General features: G+C 38.4%; 1 protein-coding gene across 16 annotated transcripts in view; it reads right to left on the minus strand.

Annotated features, from left to right (window-relative positions):
* Positions 1–20,311, minus strand: part of PBRM1 (polybromo 1) — a 100,147-nt gene that overhangs the window by 34,015 nt on the left and 45,821 nt on the right. For all 16 annotated transcript variants that reach the window (XM_027121037.1, XM_027121033.1, XM_027121032.1 and 13 more), the window contains 6 exons: positions 19,011–19,116; positions 15,111–15,753; positions 11,455–11,666; positions 3,387–3,572; positions 2,323–2,480; positions 1,434–1,697 (listed from right to left, as the gene is read on the minus strand). In XM_027121037.1, the coding sequence (XP_026976838.1) occupies positions 1,434–1,697; positions 2,323–2,480; positions 3,387–3,572; positions 11,455–11,666; positions 15,111–15,753; positions 19,011–19,116 (1,569 nt within the window). The remainder of the gene's footprint in view (positions 1–1,433; positions 1,698–2,322; positions 2,481–3,386; positions 3,573–11,454; positions 11,667–15,110; positions 15,754–19,010; positions 19,117–20,311) is intronic.

Consider the following 20,311-nt stretch of genomic DNA (forward strand, 5'->3'; position numbering starts at 1 on the left):
GTCAGACTTTGGAATCAAGATTATTCCAGCTTGGTAAAACAAACTGGGAAGTTTTCTTTGCTCTCCATGCTCTGCAATAAATTTTTTTTCTTTTGGCCGACCCACACGGCATGTGGGATCTTAGTTCCCCAACCAGGGATCAAACCATGCCCCCTGCAGTAGAAGGGCAGAGTCTTAACCACTGGACCGCCAGGGAAGTCCTTCAATAATTTAAAGGCTTAAAAGAATTTACCTATGGAATTATCTGGCCTGAGTACTCTCTGAAGTGAGCTCTTTGACATTAAAAAAATTTCTTCACGTTGTTGTCCACTTACATGTGTTATCTCTTCTTGATTCCACTTTACTAACTGGTATTACCCTAGAAAATTATTCACTTCATTCAGGTTTTTAAAATTATTATTATTTTTTGGTTTTGTTTTATTTATTTTTTGGCCACACCATGCGGCTTGTGGGATCTTAGTCCCCTGACCAGGGATCTAACCCAGGCCCTTGGCAGTGAAAGCATGGAGTCCTAACCACTGGACTGCCAGGGAATTCCCTCATTCAGGTTTTCAAACTTATTAACAGAAATGTACAAGTCTTTAAATTTCCTCTATATTTTGTATATTAAGCTTAATTCCCTTCTTTTTCCTTTATTAGGATAGTTGGTAGTTTATCTCATTGAACTTGTTGAAGTCTCCTTTTTAATTCTGCTGCTCTATTTATTTATTTATTTATTTATTTATTTATTTATGGCTGTGTTGGGTCTTCGTTGCTGCACACGGGCTTTCTCTAGTTGCAGTGAGCGGGGGCTACTCTTTGTTGCAGTGCGCATGCTTCTCACTGCAGTGGCTTCTCCTGTTGCAGAGCACGGGTTCTAGGCGTGTGGGCCTCAGTAGTTGTGGCACGTGGGATCTTCCCGGACCAGGGCTCAAACCCGTGTCCCCTGCATTGGCAGGCAGAATCTTAACCACTGCGCCACCAGGGAAGCCCTGCTGCTCTGTTTTTTAAGTATTAATTTCTTTCTTTCTTTTAGAGTTCCTTCTATTAGGCTGTTTTTGTTTTGTTTTGTTTTTTATTTATTTTTGGCTGTGTTGGGTCTTTGTTGCTGCATGCGGGCTTTAGTTGCAGTGAGCAGGGGCTACTCTTCGTTGTGGAGCACAGGCTCTAGGCACGCAGGCTTCAGTAGCTGTGGCACACAGGCTCAGTAGTTGTGGCGCACAGGCTTAGCTGCTCTGTGGCATGTGGGATCTTCCCGGACCAGGGATCGAACCCATGTCCCCTGCAATGGCAGGCGGATTCTCAACCACCGCGCCACCAGGGAAGTCCCTAGGCTAAGGTTTTATATTGTTGCTCTTTTTCTAATTCTGAATTTGAGTACTTTATTCATTTATTTTTGAGACTAGGTATTCTGAAATGTAAAATTCTTTTCTACGTGGCTATTATCTACATACCTTTTCCAAGTTAAAACTGTCTTCAGTTCGACTGTCCTCTGAGTTGTCTGTGTTCTTTTCATCATCCCCTTTATCCGCATTTGCAAATACAGAGGCCACTCGGACCACAGGCAAGGGCACATCTCGAGGGACAAATCTAACTGAGCTGATGGGCATGGTCCATAGTTTAATTTTCTTAAAAGATTTGGTTTTGGCAGAATACCGTGATTCACAGACAAAAACATCCTCATCTCGAAAGTTTTCTGGGCATAATTTAAAGTATTCCTGGTGGATATAAGAATAAAATCAATTAGGTGAATTTTCTGAAAACCAATCAACTAAAAAGCAAATAAAATCACCAAACAAGCAAAGAAATAAAAGCTAAAGTATTAAGACTTTTTGACAGTGAACAACAAATGGTAAATGGCTAGAGATCTAGGAGTATTTCCTTATACTCAATGGCCTTACTCACCACATACTGTTTAGCTTATTTAGCTTACCAACTGCTCCTCTGACAGTATACTAATATTTCATACAGCTATTATATTCCTTAAAGCTATGGGCATGTGCCTATACTACATAGACAAAAAAAAAGTGCACCTTATTACCTAAAACCACACTAACAATTTATAATCATCCTTCAGAAAATGTCACCCTTAAAAATTTGTCTGCCGATATAAAAAAATTTAAGCTAACTGCATATAGCTATATAGTGTAGGCAGCAAATGGTCTTTCACCATCATGTTCAGGTTAATTTCTCCCCAAATCTTTACAGAAGCTAGAGACACAGCTTAAAAAAAATTCAACAGTTTAAAATAGAGCTATCAATTTTGTAAAGATCAATTTTTTGTGTTTGTGAATTTTATTCCCATGGAATAATTTATTGTTTTGGGACTAATGAGTTTCTTACCTTAACAAACATGACCACACATTTTCCTAGAATTTTACTAACAGGAACTTTATTGTAATAGTCACTCTTAAAAACTTCTTTTTCTAGAAATTTTCGTGTAGCCAAATGGAATGTTTCATTTGGCCGATAAAACCAACAGCCATACAACCATTTTTCACCTCAAAAACAAAGAGAGAGAGAAAGAAAGAGAATTACCATTAACAAAAATAACATATTCTTTGTAAAATGAACAAATACTCCATCCATTCTGCCATGGCCTAAACCTAGCAAGGTGCTTTTAGGCCACGGTTCCTTAATACAATTATCTTAGAAGAAACAATACTTTAAAATAATGAAATGTAATGAGACCTAAAAAATGCTACTTTCCCCCTCCTATTAAAAGATGTATAATAAATAGAATAAGGAAGGTGATGAGACCTACTCTACTCTGCTGGGTCAGGACACACATAAAGCTGTGTGCTTTTATAAGGATGTAAGATATACTAAAAGACATATTTAGCTCTTGGCTGAAGGAATACAAAGGTATTTTACATGATGAACAGCTGAAAGAATTGGATTGCCTGGATCACACTTCTGCTTGCTTTTGGTTTCATTAACTCCTATTCATTCTCTATGTCTCAAGTTAAAGGCGATTGTTCTAGGAAGCCTTTTTGAAATCAAATTCTAAGCTAAGGCACATGTCTGTCTATAACAATTTCTTCTTTATTTGTGATTTTTACCAGAGTGGTTTTGCCAGGGACAAAACACAGGCCTTTTGTTCTTCTGAATCTCTGCCATCCTACAGAGTTTGGCTCATGGTATGTTTTTAATAAATATCAGTTGAATGAATGAATCTCAACTAGACTTCAGAAAGTTGTATTTCTTTCGACTCAGCTGGGCCACTGCCCAACAGTGCTTGATCCTATGTTTCTCATATAGTGGGTACTTAACTGCATTTACTGACAGTGTAGAACTATTGTTGGAACACATAAAATGTCGGAGTTACAATTTCCTTCCCTGGGAACCAAGGAGGAGTACAACAGTCACATCTCACCAATCTGCCCTCCAATTTAAAATGAACTTACCAGCAGAATCTTCCCACAGTCTCTCAATACAGACTATATGTGGTTGTAGATTGGCCTCTGCAGGCTCCACATAGACATAATCTCCAACATGGTACATACTGTTCTTAAAGCTGCAGTCCTGGCTGTATGTGCGATGTAAGCCTGAGAGGCCTGCAGCTCCAGAGGAATCTTCACTCTTTTCAGCTTCTTCCGTAAAAAAGAGAAAAATGTTCTCATGAAAGGGATGTTGGAACAGATGCAGGATTGAAACAACACATACTAATACATTTACTTCTTTTCTAGATACTCAAAGGCAGGATTCAGGACAAATAGTATGACATCCACATTCCCAATAGCCTCTATTCAAAACTGTCGTTGTGAATTACAGCCAACTGCCATTAATTTAAATAAATACATAAATAAAGCATCTACAGAATAAAAATAATCACCTTAATAATATATGCTCACTAGAGTCATTCTGGATGATACACAAACATATAAAGAAGAAAACAGGTCACTGGTAAATCATGTAATCCTAGAGATAATCATGTAATCCTTGGATAATGGAATCTTAGAATTGAGGAGATATGGAATATGTATTTCATACAATATACTGTAAACTATATATGCATACACTTAATATATCATGAACATTTCCCTTAAGATTAAATGCTTTTCAACAAGATTTTTATTTTTGTTAAACAAAACTTAAAAAAAAAATTTATTTATTTGGCTGTGTTGGGTCTCAGTTGCGGCACGCGGGATCTTTAGTTGCGGCAGAAGTTGCAGCACGTGGGATCCTTTAGTTGCAGCGCGCAGAACCGTTAGTTGGGGCATCTTTTTAGTTGCAGCATGTGGGATCTTTTAGTTGCGGCATGCGAACTCTTAGTTGTGGCATGTGGGATCTAGTTCTCTGACTAGGGATTGAACCCAGGCTCCCAGCATTCGGAGTGCAGAGTCTTAGCCACTGGACCTGGACCAGGGAAGTCCCTAAACAAAACTTTTTTTTTTTTGCGGTTCGCGGGCCTCTCACTGTTGTGGCCTCTCCCGTTGCGGAGCACAGGCTCCGGACGCGCAGGCTCAGCGGCCATGGCTCACGGGCCCAGCTGCTCTGCGGCATGTGGGATCTTCCCGGACCAGGGCACAAACCCATGTCCCCTGCACCGGCAGGCGGACTCTCAACCACTGCGCCACCAGGAAAGCCCCAAAACTTTTTAATGGCTCCCATATAAGCCATTATTTGCAAACAGCATAGGTTTTTTTCAGGAAAAAGCTTTGCCCACTTCTTTGATTACTTCCTTAGGATAATTTTCCATACATGGAAGAGCTGGAAATAAGCATGTTAAACGTTTTTAAAATGCATATTCCAAACTGACCCCCAAAAGTCTATACCAACTTAAGTCCTTCACTCTTTGGCTACAAGTGGGGGGGGGGTCTGTTTCTCCATTCCCTCTCCAATACTGGTATTATAATTTTTTTTTACGTTTTGCCATTTTGGGTGGAAAATGTTATCTAGCAGTTGATTAATCAAATGAATCCCTGTGACATAGGAAGCATATTCACAAGGTTCTTGAGAATTTTATACCAGCAGGAACACTGTCAACAGGCCTGAAACGGAGAAAGAGTACAAAAAAAAAGGCGGCTGTTAAACCTCCCAAATTCCAGAGACAGGAAACAGGCTGATAAAACTCAGCTGCAAATATGTGTTACCTTTCATGAAAAAAGATGATTCAGAGGGCAAAGTGTGGCGCCACAGAGAACTAATTCCATGCCCGGAAGCCTAATGCAGTCTGCCTGCCCAGATCTTGAAACTGCTTGGAATTGATGACTCTTTTTTTTTTTTCCATTTCTCCCTTTTTGAATGGGAACGTCCCTATTATCCTATGCATGTTCCATCACTATACTGTAGGGGCAGAGAACTTATTTTTTCACTTTCACAGGTTCACAGATGAAGAGAAATTGTGTCTCAGGATGGACCATACCCAGAGCCTCACCCATACACCTAGTTTAGACGATTTAAATAATGAGATTTGGGACTTTCGAGTTGATGGTATTTAGATTAGATTTTGGTAGCCGGTAGAGGGGTTGTTACAGTAACAAGTACCTAAAAAAATATGAAAGTGACTCTGGAATTGAATAATAAGCAGAGACTGGAAGAATTTTGAGGAACATGACAGAAAAAGCCTAGGTTGCCTTGAATACACTGTTAGTAGAGAAATGGATATTAAAGACTTGGCATTGAAGGCTCAGAAGAAAAAGTTATTAAAATGTGGAGGAAAGGGGTCCTTGTTATATAGTGGAAGAAAGCCTAGCAGAACTGTGTTCTGCAGTTATGTGGATTCTAGGCCACCTGAGCTGATCTTTTAGATATCTTTTTCTTTGTTTATTTGTTGTTCTATTTTCTTGGAGATTTCTTCAACTTTATCTTCTAATCCTTCTCTGTTTCCCTTCTGCTATCTTTAAAACAATTTTTTAAGTGAATAAATTGATATGTAACATTGTGTAAATTTATTTATTTATTTATTTAGGCAGGCTATGCCGGGTCTTAGTTGAGGCACATGGATCTTCATTGCGGCATGTGGACTTCTTAGTTGTGGCATGCATGCAGGATCTAGTTCCCTGACCAGGGATCGAACCCGGGCCCCCTGCACTGGCGGTGCGGAGTCTTACCCACTGGACCACCAGGGAAATCCCACATTGTGTAAATTTAAGGTGTACAACATGTTACTTTGATCTATTTATATACTGTTGCCACTGCAGCGGTTTACCACACTACATAGGACAATATTGTTGTCTATATCTACGTACTCTGCATTAGATCTCTATAGCTTATTTACTACTCTTTGCAAGTTTGTTCTGTTAAACAACATTAATCTCATCCCCCAACCCCACTCTGCTATCATTTTTTTTTAAAAGCTTGAGATATAATTAATACACCATACAATTCATCTATTTACAGTGCACAGTTCGGGCTTCTCTGGTGGCGCAGTGGGTGAGGGTCTGCCTGCTGATTCAGGGGACACGGGTTCGTGCCCCGGTGTGGGAAGATCCCACATGCCACGGAGCGGCTGGGCCCGTGAGCCATGGCTGCTGAGCCTGCGCGTCCGGAGCCTGTGCTCCGCAACGGGAGAGGCCACAACAGTGAGAGGCCCGCGTACAGCAAAATAAATAAATAAATAAAGTGCACACTTCGGCACTTCCATAGTGGTGCAGTGGTTAAGAATGCACCTGCCAATGCAGGGTACACAGATTCAATCCCTGATCCGGGAAGATCCCACATGCCACGGAGCAACTAAGCCCGTGTGCCGCAACTACTGAGCCCATGTGCCACAACTACTGAAGCCTGTGTGCCTAGAGCCCGTGCTCCACAACAAACAGAATCCCCCACGATGAGAAGCCCGCACACCACAACGAAGAGTAGCCCCCGCTCGCCGCAATCAGAGAAAGCCCGTGTGCAGCAGCAAAGACCCAACACAGCCAAAAATTAACTAATTTTTTTAAAAGTGCAAAATTCAATGGTTTTTGGTATACTACATTAATTTTTAAAAATTGTGGTAAGATATATATCACATAAAATTCACCATTTTTCGACGATTTTTAAAAAATAAATTTATTTATTTTATTTTTGGCTGCGTGGGGTCTTTGTTGCTGCACGTGGGCTTTCTCTAGTTGCAGCGAGCAGGGGCTACTCTTCGTTGCGGTGCGTGGGCTTCTTATTGTGGTGGCTTCTCTTGTGTGGAGCACGGGCTCTAGGCACGTTGGGCTTCAGTAATTGTGGCTCGCGGGCTCTAGAGCACAGGCTCAGTAGTTGTGGCACACGGGCTTAGTTGCTCCGCGGCATGTGGGATCTTCACTGACCAGGGCTCAAACCCGTGCCCCCTGCACTGGCAGGCGGATTCTTAACCACTGCGCCATCAGGGAAGCTCTGGACGATTTTTAAGTGTATAATTCAGTGGCATTAATTATACTCACAATGTTGTGTAACCATAACCACTATTTCCAAAACTTTTTCTTTAATCCAAACAGAAACTCTGTAACCATTAAATAATAATAACTCCTTATCTTTCTTACGCACAGCCTGGTAACCTTTAATCTACTTTGTCTCTCCATGAATTTGGTATTCTAGGTACCTCATATACGTGAAATCACACAGCATCTGTCCTTTTGTGCCTGGCTTATTTCAGATAGCATAATATTTTCAAGGTTCATCCACCTTGTAGTATGTATTAGAACTTCTTTACTTTTATGGCTGAATAATATTCCACTGTATGTAAATACTGCATTTTGTTTATCCATTCATCTGTGATGGATACTTGGGTTGTTTCTGTCTTCTGACTATTATGAATAATGCTGCTATGAACATTGGTATACAAGTATCTGCTTGAGTCCCTGGTTTCAGTTCTTTTGGATACATACCTAGGAGCAGAACTTATTGATCATATAGTAATGAAATGTTTAGCTTTTAAACAAATTGCCAAACTGTTTTCCATAGTGGCTGCACCACTTTACATTTCCACCAGCAATTTATGAGGGTTCCAATTTCTCCACATGTTCACCAACACTTGTATCTTTTTTTTTTTGTTGCATAACAGTTATCCTAAAGGGTGTGAAGTGGTATCTCACAGTAATTTTCATTTTCATTCCCCTAATGACATTGAACATTAATTTTCATGTGCTTATGGCCATTTCTATAATTTCTTTGAGGATATATCTATTCAAATCTTTTGCCCACATTTGAATTGTGTTGTTTGGTTGTTGTTGAACTGTAGGAGTCCTTTGCATATTCTGGATACTAGACCGTTATCAGATATAATGATTTGTGAATATTTTCTTTAACTGTGGGTATGCCATATTTTTAATTTCCAAGAAATTTTCTGTTCTGCAAATGTTCACTTTTTATGGCTTTCTGTTCTTGTTTTATGGATACAGTAGCTTGTCATCTCTCTGAAGGTCCAGTTAGTTGGTTTTTAAAAAAAATTTTCTCCTGCTACCTTCAATTTCTTTGTTTCTTCCAAGTTCCATTTTTTGTTTTGCTCTCTATTTTAACATCTTAGAGAGTTTTCCCTTAAATATTTGGTCCCATTTAAATAAACATCTGCTTCTATTTAAAAGTAAAACACTTGGGCTTCCCTGGTGGCGCAGTGGTTAAGAGTCTGCCTGCCGATGCAGGGGACACGGGTTCGTGCCCGGGTCCGGGAAGATCCCACGTGCCGTGGAGCGGCTGGGCCCGTGAGCCATGGCCGCTGAGCCTGCGCATCCGGAGCCTGTGCTCCGCAACGGGAGAGGCCACAACAGTGAGAGGCCCGCATACTGCAAAAAAAAAAAAAAGTAAAACACTTTAGGGACTTCCCTGGTGGTCCAGTGATTAAGATGCTGTGCTTCCAGTGCAGGGGGCGTGGGTCTGACCCTGGTCTGGGAACTAAGATCCCACATGCTGTGTGGTGCAGCCAAGAAAAAAAAAAAAAGAAACAAAAGTAAAACGCTTTAAAAAGCTGACTGGAAGCTCTCCATGCATACATAGAGCTGGATGGATTTCACTGAGGACCAGATGTTATCTTTAGATCCCCACTGCCTGGTCCATTTCTCAAGAGAAGAATCTTCTGTCTCAAAATTAAAAACCTGGGACTTTCCTGGTGGCACAGTGGTGGAGAATCCGCCTGCCAATGCAGGGGACACGGGTTCGAGCCCTGGTCTGGGAAGATCCCACATGCCGCGGAGCAACTAAGCCCGTGTGCCACAGCTACTGAGCCTGCACTCTAGAGCCTGCAAGCCACAGCTATTGAGCCCACGTGCCGCAACTACTGAAGGCCGCACACCTAGAGCCCGCGCTCTGCAACAAGAAAAGCCAACGCAATGAAAAGCCCATGCACAGCAACAAAGAGTTGCCCCCGCTTGCCACAACTAGAGAAAGCCCGCATGCAACAAGACCCAACACAGCCAAAAAAAAAAAAAAAAAAGAACTTGGTATGATTTCAATCCTTTAAAATTTTTTAAACTTTTATGACCCAGCACATGGTCCATTCTAGACAATGTTCCATGTACACTCTAAAAGAATGTGTATTCTGCAGTCATTGGGTATAGTGTTTTACACGTCAGTCAAGTCAAGCTAGTTGACAGTCCTTGTCCTAGAGCTCAGGTTGCCGTAAGAACACCCACCATAAATGGGGTGGCTTAAACAATAAACATCCATTTCTCACAGTTCTGGAGGCAGATTTGGTGTCTGGTGAGGGTCCACTTCCTGGTTCATAAACAGTTGTCTTCTCACTCTTCATCCCCTTACAACAGCACCAATTCCACTGTAGTGGCTCCACTCCCATGACTGCATCCAAACCTAATTACATCCTAAAGGCCCCATCTCCAAATACCAACATACTGGAGGCTACAACATACAAATTTTGGTGGGAGACACAACATTCAGTCTACAGCAATCTTATTTAAGTCATACTTTTGCCAATTTTTGGTCTAGTTAGTCTGTCATTTGCTGAGAAAGGTGTATTGAGACTATAACTGTTAACTATTTCTCTTCAATTCTGTCAGTTTTTGCTTCATGTATTTTGGGGCTCCACTGTTAGGTGCATACACATTTATAAGTATTATACATTCTTGACCCTTTTAACATTATAAAATGTCCCCCTTCAACTCTAGTAATATTTCTTAAAGTCTATTTGTCTGATTAATATAGTCACTCCAACTCACTATGGTTACTATTTCCATGGTATATCTTTTCCCTTCATTTTCCTTTCAACCTATTTGTGTCCAAATCTAAATGAATCTCTTATAGACAGTATACAGTTGGATCTTACTTTTAAAATTCAGTCTGATAACCAATGCATTTTGAATGGAGTGTTTAGTCTATTCACAGTATGTAATTACTGATATGATTAAATTCAAGTCTGCCATTTTGCTATTTTTTTTGTCTTTTTTTTTTGTTCCTTTTTTCCTCCTTTACTACCCTCTTTTGTGTTAAGCAAGTATTTCTGGCATATCATTTTAATTCCTGTATTGACTTTTTCTCTTTGTTATTACTGGTATTACAATATGCATCTTTAACTTGTCACCATTTATTTCAGGTTAACAGTGATTTAGTTTCATTCAATATTGCAACTTTGCTCCAATACAGCTCCATTCCTTTGTGCTAGTTGTGTCACATATATACTTCCATAAACGTTATAAAGTTAACAATAGTGTTATTATTCCTTTACTCAATCTAATGTTTGGAAAGTTATATATTCTAGGTATTTATGTGAATTCTAACTTTTTCAGAAACGATTAAATTTCAAATAAAAGTTCCTACTTTCAAATATTTCTAAATTCTGGCAAGTGACTCAAAGTAACATTTTTAGGTTGATACAATTAAAATAAAAATTTCCTCCTAGTTATGTGGTTCAACCAAAATATCATCTACTTGGGGACTTCCCTGGTGGTCCAGTGGTTAAGAATCCGCCTTCCAATGCAGGGAACACGGGTTCGATCTCTCATCGGGGAACTAAGATCGCACATGCTGTGGGGCAACTAAGCTTGCATGCGGCAGCTACAGAGCCCACGTGCTCTGGAGCCTGCGTACCCCAACTAGAGAAAAGCCCACGCACCGCAACGAAAGATCCTGCGTGCCGCAACTAAGACCCAACACAGCCATAAATAAATAAATAAATAAATAATTTGAAACAAAAACAAAATATAATCTACTTACCTGGCTGAGTCCATATGAGGACAGCCATGCTGTTGAACAATGGGGCAGAAACTTTATGCACTGCTGAGAATGCTCTCTAGGCCCAGCTGTGCCCCTTAGGTTTTTATCTACCAATAGTATTAAGAGGTATTTAGCTTCCACACTTGTGAATTAATTAACTCTGTTCTTGAAATACTAGAATAACAGCTGTGTCACGTATAACTTCCAACCATTTCCAGTCTGATGAACAAATTGATAGTGACAAAAACATTTCCCATCTTACCATGTCTGTTTTGAAAGAGCCAATACCCTGAGTCTTCATTTACACAAAAAGGACTCTGCTCCACAGGTAATTATAAGACCAGCTAGGACAGATCATAATAATGTTTCTTCATATTTAATAAAATGAAAGAAACTAACCTCTTTTTTCTTCTTCTCGTTTTAGTTTATCTTCCTCTATTTCTTTCGGTAGTTTTTCCTTTTTCTCTTTCTCCACATCATTATGTAAATGTTTTGTGGTATAGCTGAGTGCTGGTGAAAGAAGGATCTCTCCATTTTTGCAGAGTTCATCACGAATTTTAATAAAAAACTGCTGAAGTTCTACCGCATCCTCATATATTTCAGAATCTGTCCTATAATAGCATTAAGAGTATTCACTGACACACAAGCTGCTTCTTTTAAGCACCCTGCTTATATGTTAAAGCATTCTATGAAATGCTTCTTTAATGCATTAATTGATATAATGGTAACTTCTGTGCAGTTCTAATAAGGCTATCTCCTTAAAATTTGTTAGAACAGAATCTGAAGTGTAATTTTACCTTGGTGAGCCTCATGCTCACCAGTTTCCTTTTCCTTAAGGCTCACTCCTTGTACATCTCATGTAAAAGGAAAGGCCTCATACAGCTTCCTGGGGAGAAACAGCATGTTCATTAGCTGATTTTGGCAACAGAAGGGGGTTGCCACAGTCAGGGACTATACTAAGGCTCCACACCATGTGCAGCACTTACTTGCATCTAATCTTTGAATTAAGTTTTACTTTCTCTTAGTTAAGGGACCAACACACTGTATAAGGTATTAACAAAAGATTTAGCCCATTTTCTTCTTTTTGGATCTATATCATGGTTGCTTAGGCTGGTAGGACTCCATGAATATTTGAACCTAAACTGCCAAATCCTAAGGGCATCGTAAAATGGTTACAGGCCTCAGAGTCAGCGTTCATGTTAGTTTCCCAGAAATAACTACATAATTCTGGGGAATCACCAGAGGCAACATAGTGAAAGATAGAAAAAAAAATTATCTGTGTCATACTGAAAACTTTTAAAAGATTCTTTCACCATTTATAAAATGAGAGGATTGGGCAAAATGAACTTCAGAATTTAGACTCAGAGAAATTCTATTACTATTTCTATTAATATTACTATTCTAGTAATAGAAATTCTATTACTATTACTATTTCTAATCCACTGTTGGTCTGAGGAAGGAAGATAATTCTATTAACTAAGAATATCAGGGTCTAAAAAATTATGCACAAAGGTAACCAGAGACAAAGACTTATTAGCAGCAGTCATGGAGACATTCTGGTCAGGCTAGTGTGGATGGTGTAGCAAGCCCAGTCAGCTGTTTGCTGATACGGATCACTAGAGCATCAAACTTGAACGAAGCCTCCAGAATGCTTCTCACCAGCAAAGGTGAACTGGCAATCTAAAACACTGCCAATAACAACCTAAATGGATGTTTCAAGAAAGATTCTAAAATCTTTTCAGGTTATAGAAATGCTAACACTTGTAGGAAAGCAATAAAAATAAAACTGGCCAAGGGAAAAAAACTCCTAGGGCACTATTTTGATGCCTATTTTCTGAACAGAGACTTCTGAAGACTGTTCGCTTGAAATTAATTTTACAAGAGCTTACAATTTTAAGTATAAAATTAAAACTGAAAACACTTTTGATAATCCACATTACAATGAAAGGGCAGATTCATAATTCCATCATGTGCTCAGAACAGTGTGTAATTTATAAAACTTACAAATTGTTTAGTTCTGGGTTTTTCCATTTAATATTTTCAGACCTTGGTTGACCTCGAGTAACAAACTGCAGAAAGTGAAACCGTTGGTAAAAAGGGGAATACTGTAAAGTCACCTTGGCCTCCTAGGCCTCAAAAGCAAAAACTAACCATGTCAACAATGCTAGAAGCAAAAGAGCTCATTGCCTAGAGATACAAATCTGCTTAATTCTTAAAATAATCATGTCATCTATACAAGAAACAAAGTTGCTAGTCATCTATATAAGAAACAAAGTTGCTAATAATCTAAGAGACAAGTCTATTTTGGAAGACTCACAGAACTAACCCCAAGATATACTGGGGGTAAGGTAGGGGGGCAGGGAGGAGAGGAGTGACTTTAGACTTAAGGACTATTTAAGTAAACTGTGAATAAGAGTGGAACTCTAAGCTCCATGAGAGCAGGGTTCGTCTGTTTTGTCTACTGGTATATACCAAGTATCCAGAACATTCTCATAACTGGTAGTCACTCAATAAACATTTGTTGAATAAATGAAAACAAATAAATGAATGCAGATTTTGACTACAATACGTCCCTCCATATTTCTCTTTATTTCTATCTGCACTGTTGAAGAATAAGGACCATTTACTAAATGTGTCACTCAAGGGCCTCTCCAATCTGACCCCAACTCCACGTGTCTCTTGAACACACTATATTCATTTCCTAACCCTATACCTTTACTCATACCACTTACCTTATCTGAATCCCACCCATTTTCCCATTCTTCTCTGACATCTCATGCCTTTTTAGAACTCTAACGCAGTTCCTTTACTCCACCATCTTTTACTAAATATCAAGTTGTTAAACGTTATCTCATGCCTGGAATTATTTTTCCCTAAGCATAGGGGCTATCCCAATTGTCAGACTTCAAGCGCTTAGAGCACACAGCTCAAGTCTTATCATCCCTGGCTGTGATAAGGGATGACTGGCGTCTTGGTGACTGGCTCAGCAGTGGCTCTCTACAGTGGGGAACAAGATGAGCCAAGCCACTTACTAGTTGTGTGACTTTGGCAATGTATTTCTCTCTGTCGTGTACATCTTCGTATAAAAATTAGGAAGATTATCACCTACCTAGAATGGCTATTATAAGGGTTAGAGATTATGTACATGAAGTACTTAGCATGGTGCTTTACAAAGGGCAGGCGCTCAACAGGAACATCAAACATTACATTACTTTTAATTTTTCTTTCAAGATCCAGAGCAAACCCAGGCTTCACAGATTCCTCAGCTGGAATCACCCCATGCTCAGTGACTAAAGGTCTAGCTCTCAGCATGATAGACTATAAGCTCCAGGAAGGTAGGGTTTGTATTTTTAACTTTTTATATTCCCCCCAAGTGACCTCAAGAGCATATAGAAGACACACTGTAATTGCTGAACTGAAACTGTTTTCACAGCTGAGTATATACTATTGTTGTGTGGCAAATATACAGCACAGATCAAAATTAGAAGGGAATTTAAGTTTGATGGAAATTTAAATTTGATTTCTTCTTCTTTTAGAACATTTAATGTCTACAGAATGAACTTAAAAGTGACGAATCTGAGATTAAAAAGAAGCCCTTTTAGATATCTGAAATGACAATCAAATTTAAATCAGTCTAACCTCAGATCAGTACCTTAGAGCTATTTTAATTTATTTAAAGCATGCTTGCATTGAACTCAAACTTTAAAAGGAAATCATATTACAATTTCTAATTGAAAGCATTTTATCCATTAAAAATACATGTTCTACAAAAGGCTATATTTTAAAAGTTTATGTTTTTCAACAGATCTTCAATTTTGTCTCATTCCTTCCCCTCATTGGCCCTACTCTAGACAATTTAGTAGTGTGCCTTCTCTCCTTCACAGACTATACTTATACTTGCTCTCTATAAGTTTTGGCTAATTAAAATTCAAAATAGCACCCCATCAACTGTAATCATGTACCTATGCTGAAATAGTACATCAAAGTAAAATTCTTTCTTCTGTTTTACATTAAATGTCACACCTTCTCAAAAGGAAATGGTTTTGAAAACATACCGATTCATCCTTCTTGCCCTCTCCAATACTTCAAACATATGCTCTTGAAATAAATCGAGCCGCCGGTAGCGATTATTTTCAACATTCTTCCTAATTATGTCAAAAGTAAGAGGAGGTTTGTTTGGAAAACTGGGATCCACAGCAGGAATTTCTGCTAGGGAATCACTGTAGCATCTTCCTTCATCATCCTGATGACTCATGACTGACACAAAAAGATTATGGATAAGCTCCTGAATCAGCAAGGTTACATTTGGGACATGAGAGTCCTCATCTCCTTCTAGGTCTCTCCGAGTTTCAAGCAGGACTTTGTGTAGGACAAGGGCATCTTTGTAGATCAAAGACTCGGGCTCATTGTATGTACAGGCATTGTTAAACATCATGACGAAGTCCTCAACCATGGAGTCTATATCTTGGTATTTGTTGGCCATCATGTGGCTTCGAATTTTTTCCATGTCCATGGGTTTTTTAATGGTCAAATAGTAGTCAGGCAGCTCAGATCTGGAGGGAAGCCTCAGAAATATGGCACTGAGGCGGCGACCCCTCTTATCAGTATAGTTCTTTACAGCTTCATAGACTTCATTTAGTTTCTGCTGCATTGGAGTCATATATTTTGATTTTTTAGGAGAAATACCGCTCTTCCTACCTAAAGAAAGATTTATATTAAATGGATAAAATAAACTATATGAACCTAAATTTGTAAAAAGTTGGTAGCATAACCACAAGGAAGGGACTATTCCAAGTGATTTATAAAACACAGTAATTAGTATATTTCTAGTGAAACATACCCTATCAACAAAGAAAGAACTAGAAAAACTGTTTTCACTACTCATATTTTTGGTGGGAGAGTAAGTACTATTGTGTTGAGATAGTTGTGAATAAGGTAGAATAAAGGAAATGAGTAGCTATGTGACACTCTAACTCCATCTCCTATGGTATCCTTGAGAACTGAGATTTTCATCAAGGGAGAAAAAGAGATCAAGATGTTAAAACAGAGTACACTGAATAAAAACCTTGTGGCCTTGAATCTCAACTGGGAGTATCAGTATGAACTTAAGATGTATTTTCTCTTTAAATATAAAATACACACACACAAAATTTCTTAGCTCTGTCCACTGAAAATTCTAGAAACAGTGACCAACCCAGTTGCAGTATACCCCTATATAATTTTGACTATAAAGACTATAGCTCTGGAATACTGATTTCAAATACTAATGTTAGTAGCTCTTTGGCAAATGGCTAATTCCTAGTCTATACAAGATGAGCCTGGTATAGCTTGAAACACTAGACAGTAAAGAATCTACCAATGACTTCTTACCATGGTCAGGTCAAAAGACCATAGCAGGAAAAAAAAAAAAAAAAAAAAAAGACCATAGCAGCCAGTCTGGGACAACGTAAATATCAACAAGAACCATAATTGCAATGGGTTATAAAACTCAGCAATATGTTTAAATCTAGTAGTTCTTAATGATAAATAAAAACAAACAAACAAACAATAGGGTAGATGTTGCAGGACTTTAGTAAACCAATGCATTATTTTCTTTGTATTTCATTATTTTGAAAACTGGTAAATAAAAGGGGAAAAAAAATCTAGCTTTTATCCTTTCAAAAACCGAACAATATATACAAACAAACAAAAAAACCATACCACTGGGTAACCAAACACTGGATGAGGCAAAGTTTATTTATATAGAAGTATTCCAGTTAGTAAATGAGCAAGGAATGATAAAACTAAACTATCACTATCTAACAGCTCTTCAATGAATTAAGCATCAATAGCTATTAACATAATTTAAAGAAACAACCAGATATTACGTGCCACCTGATGGAAGACACTATATCACCTCTGAAGTCAGTTTCTGTGTCAAAGGGAGGGGAGAATCAAATTTAAATCTAAATCTGATCGACTACCAATTTATAGGAACTAAAAAGGACAAAAGAACACGTGAAACTACAGCAAAGGGACACAATTAGCAAAACCTAGACTGTGGGAAACTATAGTACAAATAATTTCTTCAACAAACTGCAAGGGAAAAAAAGAGAGGGAGGGGAATTTATAGATTAAAAGAACTATCAATCAAATGCAATGTGTGGACCTTATTTGCCAAGTTGAAACTGAATCTAATCAAGCCTTTAAAGTTAACTTCCATTTATGAGAAATAAGGGAAATAAAGGAAAAAGTTAACTGACATCACAAGGAAGTGAACTAACTAATCCAGAACTTTGGACTGCACAATAAAGTGACCAGGTTTCTAGAGTTAATGGCATGAGGATAAAAAAAGGAGGGGGACTCCTCTAAACTATGAGTTTAAGGACAAAATAATCAAATGTAATATATAGAACTTAATTAGATCCTGATTTGAAGAAACCAACTATAAATATACATTTGTGAGACAATCAGTAAAATCTGAAAATTTTTCAGGTATTAGATGAAACCAAGAAACTCCTAATTTTGTTAGGTGTGACAATGACTTCATGGCTATTTAAGAAAATATCTGCGTATTTTAGAGATGCATAATGAACTATGTAGAAATAAAATCACATGATTGGATTTGGCTTAAAATAATTCAGAACAAAGAAAAAAGAAGGAAAAAAGGGAAGATAGGAAATAAGTATGGCAGAATCTTGATAAATGCTGAGTAACAGGTATATACAGGGATTCACTGTACTGTTCTTTATACTTATATATGTTTTGAATTTTTCATAAAATTGAGAAATGAAAAAATTAACATTGCATGTTAAAATCTCCTTTCCCTGAACTTAAAGAAAAATGTATTTATATATATTTAGATAGTTATTGTTAAAGTATCTATCTGTCATTAGTTTCCTAACTCAACTTGTATAATGAATTCTAGTTTTAAAAGGCATTATATCCCTATAAATTAGAAGGTTTTCGTTTCTGCAAATCTTCTGTGTGCTTTTACAATTCCATGAAGAGATAAATGAATGGCATGACAAAAAGGAATGATCACTTAGCAATAAATCATACCCAAAGCTATTGTAAATTCAGTTTACAGTCATTTCATATAAAAAATCAGGGTCTGTTTGTTTTTTCCCTTTTCAGCAAATACGACTCTAAAGAATATTTGACACCACCACTGTCATTTGCTTGGTATTTATTTTACTTATATATTTTAAATAAGGCAGAAACCTCTTCTTTAGCCCAATGGTACTAATTGTTTTTGCTGTCTCTCTTCTCTCTCACAGTTTTCAACCAAACAACCATCCACAGACTACGCTCAAAAGACAGCCAAGGGCTTCCCTGGTGGCGCAGTGGTTGAGAGTCCGCCTGCCAATGCAGGGGACACGGGTTGGTGCCCCGGTCCGGGAAGATCCCACATGCCATGGAGCGGCTGGGCCCGTGAGACATGGCCGCTGAGCCTGCGTGTCCGGAGCCTGTGCTCCGCAACGGGAGAGGCCACGACAGTGAGAGGCCCACGAACCGCAAAAAAAAAAAAAAAAAAAAAAGACAGCCAAGTTAACTTACAGTACAGTGGCTAGACATCTCTAACCTCTCAAATTCTGTCTAGGAGGAACTACTGGGACTAATCTTTAATTCTAATAATCAGCAAACAAACATACAAAAAAAATAAAATAGAATAAAATCTGCCACTATACTCTTCCAGGCATCACATGTAGAAAAAATATCTATTCTTACTATTTAACATTTACAAAATGTCCACTGCATTCAAGAAAGCAAAACCTTTGACATTATATTCTTCTATTCCTCACATGCTTTTATGTTTACTTAAAATACAGAAGACAGTGCTTAAAAGAAGCAAGAAACTCCATGCTGCAGTACAAGTTCAATTATATTCACCAATTAATTAAATATTATTTCAGTAAATCAGCAATTTATCCTTGATGGACTGAACTGAACAATGAAGTGTGAGGCTGCCTTACTCAGTTTGAGTTTGGGAGAAGCCATGTCATCATCATCAGGCAGTGGGCCCAGCTCTTTCCTTTTATCCTTGAGTAACTTCTCCAGGATGTGCGCATCATTGTACACCTATATTTAATTACAAATGTAATTAAAATTATTTTTTAAGAAGCTTTCCACTGAAGTATAATATACATCCATAAAGAAGTTTTAAAAACATAGGATAGTTGAGAACTAAAGAAATAAAGCCTGAGATCACTACAGAGCAACAAAATCACACCTCCGTGGGGTGGGCCTCAGCCTCAACTGGTTTGTTGTTTAAAGTTTTCCAGGTGACTCTAATGTACACCCATGCAGGCTAAAGTTTGAGAACTACTGTACTAGAATCATTGCAAGTTTTTGCAGAAGTTCTGAAATATATTTACGTGTGTTGTTTCTTCATAAATCTCTCTTGCACTGGACCCTCAAGGTAGCCAGACTTAGCTCAATGGAAATTAAAAATTAAAAACATCTGATAGTTGGAGAGAACCATCTCAAACATTAGAAGGGATTTAACACCAGTGTGCGTTCACAGCCTGGAATCTGATTTGTGAAAAGCAACAATCCCTGCTGAGGCTCTCTCTCTATGAAGACTGGGCCAAAGGTGGTAACACAGAGCCAAGGACAAGGTTACGCACCCAACTGTTTTGCTCCCACAGCTGCCTCCTCCCACTCCCCCCACAAAGGCTCTCCTCCCTGACTGCCCCAGAGCAGAGGGGCTGAGGGAATAACTGACCTCTCTTCTTTGGCAACCTCTCGTAAGGGTGGCTTTTTTCTTTATCAGTGGCAGACAAGTGGCACATTGGCCAATGACACTGAGGACAGTGTAAACTCCTATGACAGAGAGAACCATTTCTTTGATCACAAGCACCCTCAGTGCCTACTTCATTTTATATTGAAATGTAATAGTATAAGAAAGGAAATAAACAATTTGAAAATGTACTTTTATTTCTGGGAGATTTAAAGTAGATAAAGAAAACTCAGAAAAGATCTATGTACCCCAATACATGTTCACTGCAGCACTATTTACAATAGCCAAGATAAGGAAACAATCTAAGCATCCATCAATGGATGAATGGATAAAGAAAATGTCACACGCACACAGGAGTATTATTCAGCCATAAAAAAAATGAAATCTTGCCATTTGAGACAACGTGGATGAATATTGAGGGCATTATGCTAAGTGAAATAAGTTAAGATGGAGAAAGACAAATACTGTATGATCTCACTTATATGGAATCTAAAAACAGCCCCCTCCAAAAAAAAACCCCAAGCTCATAGATAT

Source organism: Aethalodelphis obliquidens, unplaced genomic scaffold (genome assembly GCF_003676395.1).
Source record: "Aethalodelphis obliquidens isolate GAN/ISIS:26980383/991018 unplaced genomic scaffold, ASM367639v1 scaffold22, whole genome shotgun sequence".
In the NCBI taxonomy this organism is placed as follows: Eukaryota; Metazoa; Chordata; class Mammalia; order Artiodactyla; family Delphinidae; genus Aethalodelphis; species Aethalodelphis obliquidens.